Below are 13,701 nucleotides of genomic sequence, written 5' to 3' on the forward strand. Positions count from 1 at the left end.
AGTCACGTTCAAGTGATCACGTCTCCCACAGCCTTTTTGTTGTTGTTCCTGAGCTGTGTCTCCCCTGCAGCTGGGAATAAAACCAGTTCAACCACACACACAAACAGATGACCACAGAGGCCTGAGGTGGCTCCGAGTTGAACAGACAGCCTGGCCTGTATTTGTGCGTTACTGTGTCAGAAGCGTCGCTCTGTTTGCTCCCCTCATCTCACCCTCCTGAGTCCTCTCCCGTCTTATGCGGCTGACTGACTCAACAACAGCTCCAGTGGTGGACCAAGTCCCCTGACACCCACAAGCTTTTATCCAGTCTGAGCCGAAGCGGGCGGCAACACTTGCACACTCCCACCATGAGGCTCTTGTGGTGGTGTTGGTGGAGGGGAGACAAACATACAGCTGAATATTCAGACAGCAGCTAAGCTCTGTGTCACTCACTGTACTGACTTAACTCCATTTAATTTTTGTTTTTAATCCTTTGTGTTTGCTCCAGATCCTGACATCACAAGTGCTGTGGCCTCTGAGGAGAAACAGGATTATGTGCTGTAAGTGTAAACATGATGTAAAGTAGCTAATCTTTGTGGCGTCTTGGGTATAAATCCCTAATATTTATAAAAGACCAGAGGGATTGTGGCCTTGTGCTGCCATCTTGTGTCAGACTAATGTAGTACTAAATAAGAAGAGAATAAAAATGGGAAGAAGGTACTTCGAAAGCCCAACTTGTTAGATATAATAGGTTTTTTTTATTTCCTAATCTGTGATTTATGACCTGTTAAGGTCCATATAAGATCCCAGGTGCATCATCCCTTACTGTGTGTGTCTTTGCAGCACATATAGCGCCATAACGAGTTTGGATCAACGTCGGAGGTACCAGGAGGATTTCTGTGCAGAGTACGATGAGTACAAAGATCTCCATTCCCGAATCGCTGCCATAACTCACATATTTGTTCAGCTGGGGTCCAAGATCAAGAGCCTGTCTCCCGGCACACGAGAATATAAGGTAAAACTTTTTAATCCAGTCAAATATGGAGCGTGCTGTACAGGACTAGGATATTTGTTTTAATTTAGTGATTTATGCTTCACTCTCTTTAGCTAATGGAAGAGCAAATACTTGAAAAGTACAAGAAGTATCGGAAGGTAAGAACTTTTCTTTTTCAACATTGTTTTCAAATATATGTAGAGCGTTTTATTTTTATTCTTTTCATTGCTTTTGGAGAAACACATGATTATTAGAATGCTTAAAGCAACTAGAGAAATTGTGTTTCATGCAAAAATGTAGCATGAATGCATATTTCAGAAGAGCTAGCTAAAAACATGCTGAAATGGAAGAAAAAGCCTAACGTAGCAGAAGAAAGAAAGAACACATATTTGCTGAATTAGGTTTAAATAAGCAGAAATGAGCACAAAAATTAAGAAATTAACTAAAAAAAATGCTGAAATGAGCAATAAACAGCTTAAAAGTAGCTAAAAAGGCAGAAAGAAGTTTAAACTACCGAAGGAGCTGAAATGAGCTTAAAAAATGTGGAATTAGCCCAAAAAGCTAAATTTAGCACAAGAACTGCTAACTAGTAGCTGTCTATTGTTGTCGCTGTTGTCCATTGGTATACTTACTTGGCTGGGGATACCATGATCATAAAGGTGGTTCACCCAGGGTGAGGCTTTGTCATTGCATTTCGGCAGAGCTGATACTCCTTGCGAATTCCCCAAATGTGGGAACCTCGACTGCATTGTTTTTCATCATTCTTTGTTGAACTCGGGTCTCTCTTGTAAATGAGTCCTCGAGGCTCAATGGGATCTACCTGTCTAAATAAAGGTTGAATGAAAAAAAATTCTGATCAAACCGACAAGCAAATGGCTGGTCTGAGACCCAAGTTGGTTGCTTCCCTCTTAAAACAACTTCTGATGTCCAAAATGTTTTACTGACACGGTGTCTCTTCTCCCCACAGAAGTTTCCAAGCTACAGGGAGGAAAAGAAACGCTGCGAGTATCTTCATGGAAAACTGTCGTACATCAAACAGCTCATCGTGGACTATGATCTCTCTAAAGCCTCCTTATAGCGTTTTCCTTCCAGATCTTAATATCTGGGACCATTTACTTTGGCTACACTACAAAGAGTTTTGACCTGGAGGAGATCTGAATGGAGACTGCAGCTGCCAGAGCTTCTGCTGGGACCAAGGATTTTCTTATAAGCTCTAATATATCAGTCATGGATTCTGCTCTGAACTTCTGACTGTCCTATTTTTATTTTTAATAACGTCAAAGGGAAAACCCAAGTTAAAAATCATTGGACGACATTAGGATGGAAATGTATCGCAAATTTTAACTTATTCAAATTATTTTTGATGCTTTTAAAACATGCATTTCCTCTGATTTCTACACGTAAGCTTCCTAAAGAGTTTTATTTAGCAGAGGAAATTAAAATAGTACCATATATAATTTCATATGAAGATGGTGTGATGGCTATGACATGCAGCCCTTTGCAGAAAAGTCACATTTTTTAATCTCAAATTTAGGCCTCATGTCCAAAAATGCAAACAAAATCCATTAACTTATTCCCTCTGGAGTCTCCTTCAGCCACTTTAATAAACAGATAATCCAAATGAGAAAACAAGTCAAAAGTTTCTTAGACCAACCATACATTTCTGATTAGGGATGCACGATATTGGATTTTTGTCTGATATCCGATATGTTAAAACTTATTTGGCCTAAAGTATAACCAATACAAATATTGATTTATTTATTTTTTCTAGACCTACTTACAGAGACTACATAGCTTTCTTTGCTGTGTAATTAAAATACTACATTATTCTGCATCGTCTTTGTCAATTTGGCCTGTGATCAAATGCAGATGCCAAAAAGAGGGCTGAAACTGATGTAACACTTCAACTTGGATTATGTTTAATGTCAAATTTATTCATGATATTTACTTTCTCTAACACAATGACAACACTCGAACAGTGCAAATTTGTAAATTTTCACAAATCTAAACTCCATAGTGCGTGTGATGTCATAACGTTGTGCTGGCACTGCTGGCACTATCACTGGGTTGTCATACAAAAACAGCACCTTATATACATACAGTACAACGCCTTTTATATCAGTGAGTTATTTTGATCGAATGACCCATGTCCAATATTTAACTTTATCGCTAATATCAGCCAATACCGATACCATGCCGATAATATCATGCATCCCTAGTTTTGATGCCGTACCAAACAGAAGTACCGGTAATACAATAAAGACATTTATTTGACTGTAGAGTCAGTAAAAAGGGTTTTATTCTAAAAATAAAGAAGCCATTTTAGTTTAGATTTAAAGAAACCTGTCATCCTGACAAACCACATGCTGGTTTCTGATCCACATCCAGCAGAAAGATCAAACAGATTGGGAAATTATAATACAGCTGAATATGCAATAGTTTGTAGTTCTTGCATATCTTATCTCCGAAATGCACTTGAGTTTATCTAAAGTATTTATTAACCACGCTCCCCCTCTTGTTAGTAACAACTACATGGACCAGAATGCTTATGTTTAATCAGCAGCACATCTACTTGAAAGTATTTTGACCTAGTAGGGAAAAGGTGTAACATTTGACCTATAAACTGCTGATGTATTTATTTAGAATCAACTTTTTCTCTGTCCTGTGACATTGGCCTTGTCAACTTGTAGCACCTGATTTTCTTATATCAAAGTGTTTATTAGGGATAACGGTGTGTATAGATGGAAAGTGTCGTCCTGTCGCCCCTAAAAGCTTCTAAAGATGAATATTTCAGCAAAATGAGAGCTCAACAGTCACTCCACACAACACTTTAGTTGGGCTTGAAATCACTTATTGCGCTTTAAAGAGAGATAAACCAGTATAACTCATAACAAGCAGAACTACCGTAGTATTGTAAGAATTCAAACTTGGGAATGTCGCATTTGTGAGCTCGAAATGGATAGCTCAGATCTTTTGAAATGGCCACTTGTAGGTGGCGCTACAAATTCTGAATTGATGAGCTAATGGCAAGTCTAAGTTGAGACTAGTTACAACAGTATACTGTTCATACCCTTTCCACAGAACCCCACTTTTAAAGATTTGAACCATTTTCTTTTAAGTTTACCTAATCCTCCACTGGAAATGTTGATGCATATGTACCGGTAGGTGAATTGTAGCCTAATCAGTGCCCGCTCTGACTAGTTGTGTTTTGTGGTTTATTTATTTATTTATTTTTCCCCATCACAAAAGCATCAATTAAGAAGCCTTAAGATTACAGAATTGGAGCTTAATCCAAATTGCCAATATTAAGAACGGGTCATTAAACGCACCATATCTGCCTTATCTCACTGGTACCTTGTTGGAAACCCTTTCTGTTAAACATCACCAGTGGCTTTTTGTTTATTAATGATGTTTAGATCACAGTTTGATGGATTATGATAAGGTAACTTGCTGATTGGTTGCATTTTTAACCCCTGCAGGGGCACTTTTTAATCATGGCTGACACTAATACTTGGGTACTTATCAGTGGTAGTACCACTGATCTGTACGCTGCTGCTGGTGTCACTGTTGGTGACTCGTTTAACTCCTTTAATTGAACGTGGAGATGTTTGTGTCCTCTGTGATTTCTGCTAAAGAAGGCAGTTTTAAAGGTAATATTTTATGATTGTGGGTGGTAAAATGAAATGCAATATCAACTCAAGATGACCTTGACAACTAGATCTTTTGAAATTATCACTGAATTTGAAGTCTAACCTACTATGTAAATGGATTGTATTTATGTGTTTAAATCTTGTTTCCAAGCCCCAATAATGGATTTATAAGATGTTTTCTTTGTTGGTTTTGGATTCAAGGCCTCAGTCAGAGGACTCTGAAGAGATTTACAGATGTTTAATTCCTTTCACTGTTGTAAAAAGTTTACAATAAAAAAGTTATCAAGGTGTTCTTTACTCTAAAAGTTTTTTTATATATATTTATATATATGATTTTTGACCGTTTTATAAGCTAACACTAGTGGCACTTTTCTAATTCGTCAAGTTATACAGTTAAAGCATTTTAAATTTAAAAATCAAAAATCTTATTTTGATGATTCCATGGTAAAACTCAATCATTTTCTTTTGAGCGTTACTCAGACATTTTCCCAGGCAGTTCCTCTTATATTGTTCTTATTTTAAAAACTTTTAATGTGAAGTTCCAAGCAGTGTTTGGTTTTCAAATGATCTCTCAGGACGGAGGCAATGTGTTCAACATAATGGTACTTCATCTAGCTACCCAACGGTCACGAATGGTGTGCCACAAGGCTCAGTTTTAGGTCCCTCTCTTTTTACAATTTTTATGTATAATGTAGGTCAAAACATTGCTGACACATCCTTGCATCTCTGCTGATGACACTGTTGTTTATTGCTGAGATAACACAGTTGCCAAGGTTTTCCAGCTTCTACAGTTTGCATTTGACATAATTTAGTCAGATTTATTCCATCTCAAGTCTGAGTCAGAGAGCTTTATTTGTCATTCGCATCTCATGTGGTGGAACGAGATTATGTATGCAGGGTCCCAGTTGCATCAAACAATAAAATGTAAAAGAAAAACCGTAATCTAATGAGTCTAACAGCTTCAGGGTAGAAGTTGTTTCTGTCTAGTGGTGCTAAATGCTCACAAAACCAAAGGGGTGTTGTTTACCAACAAAGTCTGTGCCAGCAACTCTTACTCCTAGCTCATCCATGCATGGTGTTCCTATTGAGTTTGTAGATTCTTACAAATATTTGGGAATTTTGGTCAATGCATATCTCTCTTTTAAACCATATATCAAAAACTTGATAAAGAAACTGAAATTAAAACACGGTTTCTTTTTCAGAAATAGATCTTGGTTACCCTTAATGCCAAAAAAATGCCTTTGTAGGCTTATCGCTACCTTCCTACCAGCCATTGACCATGGTGACATTATTTACATGGATGCCCCTGGCAGCTCCTTACAGATGTTGGATGCTGTCTACCATGGTGCGCTAAGATTCATAACTGGTAACTACCATACCATCACTGGACTCTGTACTCCTTGGTCAGTTGGTCATCATTATCTTCACTCTCACACTGGTTCATTTTCATCTATAAATCCCTCCATGGTCTGCTATGCTACCTTCTTATCTCCTCCCACTTGTCACGCGGTCAGTGCAGTTAGAGCATGTGCTCTCAGGCCATCATTACCTGCAGCGTTCCCTCAATGCGGAGACTGAACTTGGAAAAAAGGCCTTTTCCTACTCTGCTCCTGCAACCTGGAACACCTTACAGGAACTGAAGTTGTCCACCTTGATTTCTTTAAGGGGTTTCAAACATTTGATAATGTCAATGGAAAAATCAAGGCAGATGTTCTTGTTTTGTATTTCACCCTGTTTTATGGCACCTTGATTTGTTTTATACACTACTCTTATTTTAACTTTGTCTTCTAAATGTGACTATATCTCAGTGTAAAAGTTATAATTATTTTGCATTATCTTCACTTTACATTTCATTATAGTGACTTTATTATGACTTTGAAAGCTGTAATTTAGACTTTGTTGCTCATAATTATGGCTTTGAACCTCATGCAGTTGGCATTCAATGTTTTATTGTTTTGTTTTTAATGGCAGCAAACATAAGAAATATGTTTTAGCATAATTTATGATTTTTGGAGAAGATCAATAAGCAAATTGATTCATTAGAACAAATATATTGGGTTAAAGACCCAATTAAATGTTCACACATCGACTTTAATCAAAGTTTCAGTATATTTTTGCCAATATATAGCTAATATTAGCATAAATAGCTGCCGTCGATAAAGTTTGACTGCGCATGCGTTCATGTGGCACGTGACTCTGTTGTCATGGCTACCGTGTGTATCACCGTTCTTAGCTAGTAGCTTCTTCTCACAGGACTCGCCGTGAATTTTCCCTTCAGGTAAAGTAAGACTAGAGTGGACATTCTCTGTAATATGATGACCTGTGGTTATTGAATCTTACGTAGCCATGACTGATATTCATATGAGTCGTCTGAAAAATAAATTCTCAATAAAGCGGTGAAATTTGGCCCAAACATGGCTAACAATTGTTCAATAAAACTCACACCGAGCATAATCTTCTATCATGACTCTTTCATCTATATTTAAATAAAACATGTTATCACCACTTATCTATCGGAATATTTGAAGATGTGAAGGTTTTTATGCCACTCAGGCATATCTACTTTAATAAAATGACAATGAGTGTTTTTTTTATGTCAGTTTCTGTAATTATTTATTTCCCAGAGCTGTAGTAGATTTATGAAATTCAACAGCTTTTTATAAATTTAACATCATTTTAACAACACATCCTCTACCAGGTAAACAGAAAATGACAGCGGTGAAGTCCAGAGAGACGCCTCTAATGGAGCTGTCTGGTGTGGCTCAGGTACATTACAGAGGCAGACATTAACTTTCTGTTTAAAACTGAGCCTAAACAGGAATTTTAATAGATTATTTGTGCACATCAGACATGATTAGAAGACTTTACAGGCTCATATATTTGCCACTCTTTGTGGTATTGAGATAATTTAACATAAAATAGAGTTCTTGCAAGGACGCTTTGCTTGATTTTGGTCTTTTTCAGCAACTCCCAGAAAACACTAACTGCTTGACGTGTTCAGAGGACGGCATGTATCTGGGTCTGGGTCACTCCCAGGGCCTGTCTGTGTGGTGCGCTTCGTCCTTCACCTGTGTAGCTGAGTGGCTGCAAGACAGGCTGGAGGTGACTCTTATTCAGATGACCAAAATGGCTGAGACGACCTACATGCTTGGCACTGTGGACGATATGGGTGTGTGGTTTGCTTCTGATCAGCTGCCAAAGGCTTTCACCCCTTCTTCTCCTAATTAAACCAATAAAGGAGTTTGGATTTTCACAGAGAAGAAGACAGAACCATTTACTGAATGATTAATTTCAAGCCGAGTATAACCCTGCAGTCGTGAAATGTAGAAACAAGTTCTGAGATTAAATTTGTTGTTGTGATGTGGTCGTCTTCGCTTGCAGGAGTTGCCAGAGTGTTTGCACTTTATTCTAAAGGCATTCATCTTCTCAGCGTCATTAACGTCATGGTGAGCAATTGTTACTTTTGATGCTGCTTTAATCATACTGACAAGACAGTGTTTTGCTTTTAAAGGAACAAAATCAAAGCAAATAATACATAATTTCCCCAACAGAAAGACATCAATGAACGAAACATTTGTTCAGTGTTTGAACTTTATGGGGGGGGGCATTACGGAGCTGCATCATTCAGCTGTGAGTAAAGGACTTTTGAAGGTTTTTACATTTGAATGCTGGATCTCACGTACTCCGTATTTTGTAAGGCAACGGTGCCGCATGGCTCGAGGTCCTTCAGTTTCCTTTAGCTGCATGGCTGAAAGAGTTACAGATGGCTGCATCACAAAAGAAACAGGTGACGAAAAATAATTTGATAGAACTCCTGTTCTGCTGCTGGAGAAAACGTTTAAATAAACAGCTTCCTCTCTTCACTTGTCATGTGCATGTACTGTATGTGTTTTCTACTTGTGACACTGCTAGGATGTATTTTAATATCTTTGTCAGCTGCACCCTTCTTTTTTAACCCTCAGGACCAAAACTTACCTGAAGAAATGGGCGTCAAATGGTCTCCAGTAACAGTGATGATTAAAATCACGCCACCCAAAGCTCCTTCAGGTGAATGTTTCACAGCTGTTCTGTGATTAATTTGATGGCAACATGAATTAAAAGTCCTGTGCAGAATCCATTAGTGTTTGTTTCTGTTTTAAGGATGTGCATAGCTCCTATTATTTACAGCATTTAAATTAGTGATGCAAATGAACTGTTTGTTCTCTCTGTCACAACTCTTATAAAGTGCTGCATTCGATACAGATGATCACAATATTCTACTACAGAGGCTTGAATATGATACTGGGATTACAGGAATGGCTCTAAAATGGTTTAAATAATATTTATCTGATAGATTCCAATTTGTAAATGTAAATAATGAATCTTATTCATACACCAAAGTTAGTCATGGAGTTCCTCAGGGTTCAGTGCTTGGACAAGTACTTTTTTACCTTGTATATGCTTCCATTAGGTAACATTATTAAACAGCATGGGATACATTTTCATTGTTATGCTGATGATACACAGTTATATTTGTCCATAAAACCCAATGAATCCAATCAGCTACTTTGACTACAAGCATGTCTTAAAGACATAAAAACCTGGCTGACCCTAAATTTTCTGCTTTTGAACACAGACAAGACTGAGGTTTTAGTTTTTGGACCTGAGCGTCTTAGGAATAAATTTTCCAGTCTTCCATCCTCCTTGGATGGCATTAATCTGACCTCCAGCTCTAATGTTAAAAATATTGGTGTTATTTTTGATCAGGACATGTCAACATTACTAGAACTGCCTTCTTCCACCTGCGTAATATCGCTAAAATTAAAAACACCTTATCTAAAAATGATGTAGAAAAACTGGTTCATACATGTGTCATGTCTAGACTGGACGATTGCAATGGTTTATCTGGGTGTCCAAATACTTCTTTAAAACGTCTTCACTTGATCCAAAATGCTGCTGCCAGAGTCTTAACTGGAGTTAGTAGGAGAGATCGTATCTCTCCAGTTTTAGCTTCTCTCCATTTGCTCCCTGTCAAATCCAGAATAGAATTCAAAATCTTAATTCTAACCTACAAAGCTGTCAACAACTTAGCTCCATCTAATATTCGAGATCTTATTGTTCCATATTTTCCTAACAAAGCACTTCACTCTCAGACTGCAGGCTTACTTGCGGTTCCTAGAGTTTCCAAAAGCAGAATGGGAGGAAGATCTTTCAGTTATCAGGATCCTCTCCTGTGGAACCAACTTCCAGTTTCTGTCCATGAGGCAGACACAATGTCCAGTTTTAAGACTGGGCTTAAGACTTTCCTTTTTGATGAATCCTATAGTTAGGGTCGGCTTGTTTTGCTGCCGTAGGCTTATAGGACAAATTGACCTCATTTCTTAAAATGAATTGTTACGACTGAATAGTTTTCATTGATAATATTTCTATTTTAATGTGATTCTCGACCTGCCATTGTGTATATGTTCGCCCTTCCTGTTCCTCTCCAACCCAGCCGGTCGAAGCAGATGGCCGTTTGTCCTGAGCCTGATTCTGCTAAAAGTTTCTTCCTGATGGGGGAGTTTTTCCTTTTCACTGTTGCCTTCATGTTTGCTCAAGATGAGAGTCTGCGATGAAGTTAAACTCAAAGCAGTCTGCTCCTCAGATAAATAGTGTAATTAACTTACTTTTTATGTATGTGAATGTTTCTGTTCAGTGTCCTGAGATGACTTCTGTTGTGACTTGGTGATATATATATAAACTGAATTGAATTGAAAGTGAAACAAAAACACAAGATCAAGTGAGAGAACATAAACAAATCTTGTGGGTTTCTGCTGATTTTCAGGAACGACGGTGGACTGTCCACCCGGGGTCGGTCATACAATGGACTATTTTACATATTGCTTCAATCTGGACGTCATCAGAAGCAGCAGTCATCAGAGAGAGAAGTTATCTTTTGGCACAGATGCTGGAAAAACAAAGGAGACATGTGGAAGCTCAAGGTGAAATTAGGTTTAGGCAAATACAATCAGCAATTGACAGCTAGACTGCTGTGTTTGGCTTAATCTAATTAAGCTTTATTTATACAGATAATCTCACTGAGACACGACATCTCGGTCTCAAAGGAGAGTGGTTTCAAACAAATGTACAAGATAACAATTTAGTTACAGAAGTAATTACCAGTATAATGTGTGCCACATTGAAGTGAAAGTATCAAATCAAAGCAAAATAAAACATTTGCATAAAAAACAACTTTCTAAAGCTCTTCTTTTCAGTTCTTGTCCCTGAAATAAGTTTTAAACCCTTTACTTAAATTATGAAAGGTGCAATAATGAAGGCTACAAATGTTTTTAATTAATGTTTGTGTACATGATACATTTGAGTGTGTTGCGTCACTTTAAATGTATAAATGGGCTGTAAATGATAAGCTTTCTCATCCTTTTCTCACAAGTTACATGTAATCTCTTTCAGGGGGTGCACCTCTCACTTTCTTCTGCCTTGTGATCAGTTGTCTGGGGACAGTAAAGCGAACTTTCAGCCAGGTGTGTAACGAAGCAGGTGTTTTGTTGTCTCATCTTTTAACTAAGAAAAAAAGAAATTCCTTAACACTATTGAAAGCATCTGCCAGCGTCCTCGCATACTGGCTGACTGACACGAGGGGAGCGTGCACACTCTTGTCGTTTTAAAGGATTTTTCTCTCCTCTCTGCAGGTTTGCCTGTTGCTGTTGCTGTGTGGTGGACTGAGAGCCATAATCTTCTTCAGTATTCACTCCAAAGAGCTCCAAAGAACAAACCAGGGAGGAAATGAAACCTGCTCAGTTTAAAATGTTCTGAATGCTGCTCATATATTATATTTTTTTTTAAAAAAGAAGAAGCATGTTTTGGGGCTGTTTTTATTTATTTATTTTTTATCCAAAGCAGATTTAGCACCCATGCCAGATGTTTTGTGGCCAAATGCAAAGGAGATAGTTTGCTCAGCTGTCAGCAGATGCACCCGTTACATAAGTCTTGGGCTTGAAGATGCTTTGGTGTGTGTCTGGGACAGGCGATCCGGTGAGCTAATCTTACAGTGAGGGATCTGTTATGTGGTAATAGCTGGGAACATGTGATGTTGTAGAAAGGTAGGGGGGTGGGGGGGCTCTCAAGGAGCTTGGGTACTCCGGTTTCCTCCCACAGACCAAAAACATGCATGTTGTTGGTTATTATAAATTGTGGTGTGAGTGAGTGTGTGAATGGTTGTCTTTTTGGTCTCTGTCTGTCCCTGTGATGGACCTGCAACCTATCCAGGGTGTCCCCAGTCTCTCACACAGTAACTGCTGGATATGGGCACCAGTGACACCCGTGACCCAGAAATGTAGAAGCGGGTAAATATGGATGAAAGGATGTCTACGAACCAGTGGTCCTCTTCATCATAACTTTAATATACGCAGGAAATGCATCCTTATTGTTCGGTGTTGTGGCAGCTGGTCCGGCCACTAAGAGATACCTCAAACCAAGAGTGCATTATGGTTTCAGACAACCTTGTTATGTTGTTCTCAGTGGTTCCCAACCCTGGTCCCTGAGGAATACCATCCTGCATGTTTTAGTTGTTCATCTGCTCCAACGCACCTGATTTGAATGAAAGGGTGATCAACAGGCTTCTGCCAAAATTACGGAAGTAAATAAATCACTGAATCATGTGCGTTTGAGCTGAGAAACAACTAAAACATGCAGGATGGTGTTCCTCAGGGACCAGGGTTGGGAACCACATAACAATTCTCATTCTTCTGTAAGAATTTGGCTTTAGTTTGGCCTCAGTTAGTCTTGCAGTTCTCCTCTGCCGCACCTCGTGGTTTCTTCAGGCATTAATAGGATTTTTAATGTTTGGACAAAAGTTTAAAATAAGAGACTGGTAAATATTAATATTAGTTTACTGTTTTTGTCTTCCACTCAGGAGCACCACTTCACATCGTCTCAGTGCTAGCAGAAAATAGTGCACTCCTCAGGATGCAGTTCATGGATAATTGGACCACGTCAGTCTACAGTTCTCAGGTTTTTACTGAAGAACCGGTCCACGTTCTGGTGTTGTGTAAAAGTGGAGCCACTTATACAATCACTGCAGGGCGAGGGGCAGAGACCTGCACCGTGCAGCTTACCGAAAGGTTTTGAGTTGGACCTATTTCCATATTCAACCTTCATGAAATTGTCTGCTCTTGGTAATTAGATTGTATTAAATCCAACTTATAAATTCTTGCTTTTACATGCAATTTGTATGTTTATAGGCCAAAAGACAGCAGGGACCTCCCAAGTGTCATTATGTCAGTGCCTTTCCTACGAGCTGTGGTAGGATCACTACTGATTTAAAAAAAATAACACACACAACTATTTGTACTCATTTACTAATAATTTTAGATTGTTGGGCTGCTGATGTCCCGTGTTGCTTGCCTGAAATAGTTACTTGTGGTGCGAAGAAATGGAAAAATGTTGCTCCAAGATGCCATCAACAAAACCCCAGTGTGCTTCTTGGCCCCTCCTGCATCCCATCGAATCGCTTCTCCCTGCAACCCCGTTTATGCTCTGAACAGAAAACACCAAATCCTTTTCATACGAGGTAAACAAAAGGACCGCTCGGCTGGTTTTTTTTTTTGTTTGTTTGTTTGTTTCCAGCTTCAGGTGAAAACTGTTAATTTTAAAAAGGGTTGTTTGTAATGGGGAGCATACGTTCAAGTCGTTTCATTTTTCACTCAGGCGACCAGGAAACCAGTGACAGTGTTTCTTCTAGCACGAGCAGCCAGCTTCAGCTTTTTGTTTTCAAGTTTGAGCAGTCTGCGATCATCAAGCAGTATGTCGTTTCACACCCAGATGCCCCTGGACAAAAATCAACACTTAGCTGTGATACTCTGGAGGAAATCTGCGCGCTCTACCGTCAACAAAGGTTCACAAACTTTTCACCTCTAATGTCCTCCTCAGGTGGGTCAGATGATATGAAGAGGCTCATATTTGAGTGTTCTCTGTGTTTTTCTGTATAGCGTGCTGTCTTTGGATGAAAGGAACAAAGACTTCGAACAAACATGGAGGAGGCTACAGGAAACTGCAGTGACAATCCAAAAAAGACTGCAAGGCCATGACCACCTGAACTGA

General features: G+C 38.8%; 2 protein-coding genes and 1 pseudogene across 2 annotated transcripts in view; all 3 read left to right on the plus strand.

The window, feature by feature from the left end:
- The window catches only part of LOC119430110 (RNA polymerase II elongation factor ELL2), a 30,870-nt gene extending 28,568 nt beyond the window's left edge, over positions 1–2,302 (plus strand). The window contains exons 9-12 of the mRNA XM_037697548.1: positions 488–539; positions 823–994; positions 1,087–1,131; positions 1,941–2,302. Coding sequence (XP_037553476.1) covers positions 488–539; positions 823–994; positions 1,087–1,131; positions 1,941–2,051 — 380 coding nt within the window. The 3' untranslated portion in view covers positions 2,052–2,302. The remainder of the gene's footprint in view (positions 1–487; positions 540–822; positions 995–1,086; positions 1,132–1,940) is intronic.
- LOC119430318 lies at positions 1,598–1,733 on the plus strand (annotated as a pseudogene).
- Positions 2,303–7,365: 5,063 nt separating the features above from the next.
- wdr93 (WD repeat domain 93) lies at positions 7,366–13,701 on the plus strand. The gene is given in 13 exon segments (XM_037693820.1): positions 7,366–7,389; positions 7,588–7,792; positions 8,005–8,069; positions 8,175–8,253; positions 8,322–8,410; positions 8,586–8,670; positions 11,292–11,408; positions 11,500–11,634; positions 12,515–12,722; positions 12,843–12,903; positions 13,015–13,171; positions 13,309–13,495; positions 13,590–13,701. Coding segments are annotated over 13 exon segments (1,524 nt in total).

This window comes from Nematolebias whitei, chromosome 2 (genome assembly GCF_014905685.2).
Source record: "Nematolebias whitei isolate Nwh7 chromosome 2, NemWhi1, whole genome shotgun sequence".
NCBI lineage: Eukaryota > Metazoa > Chordata > Actinopteri > Cyprinodontiformes > Rivulidae > Nematolebias > Nematolebias whitei.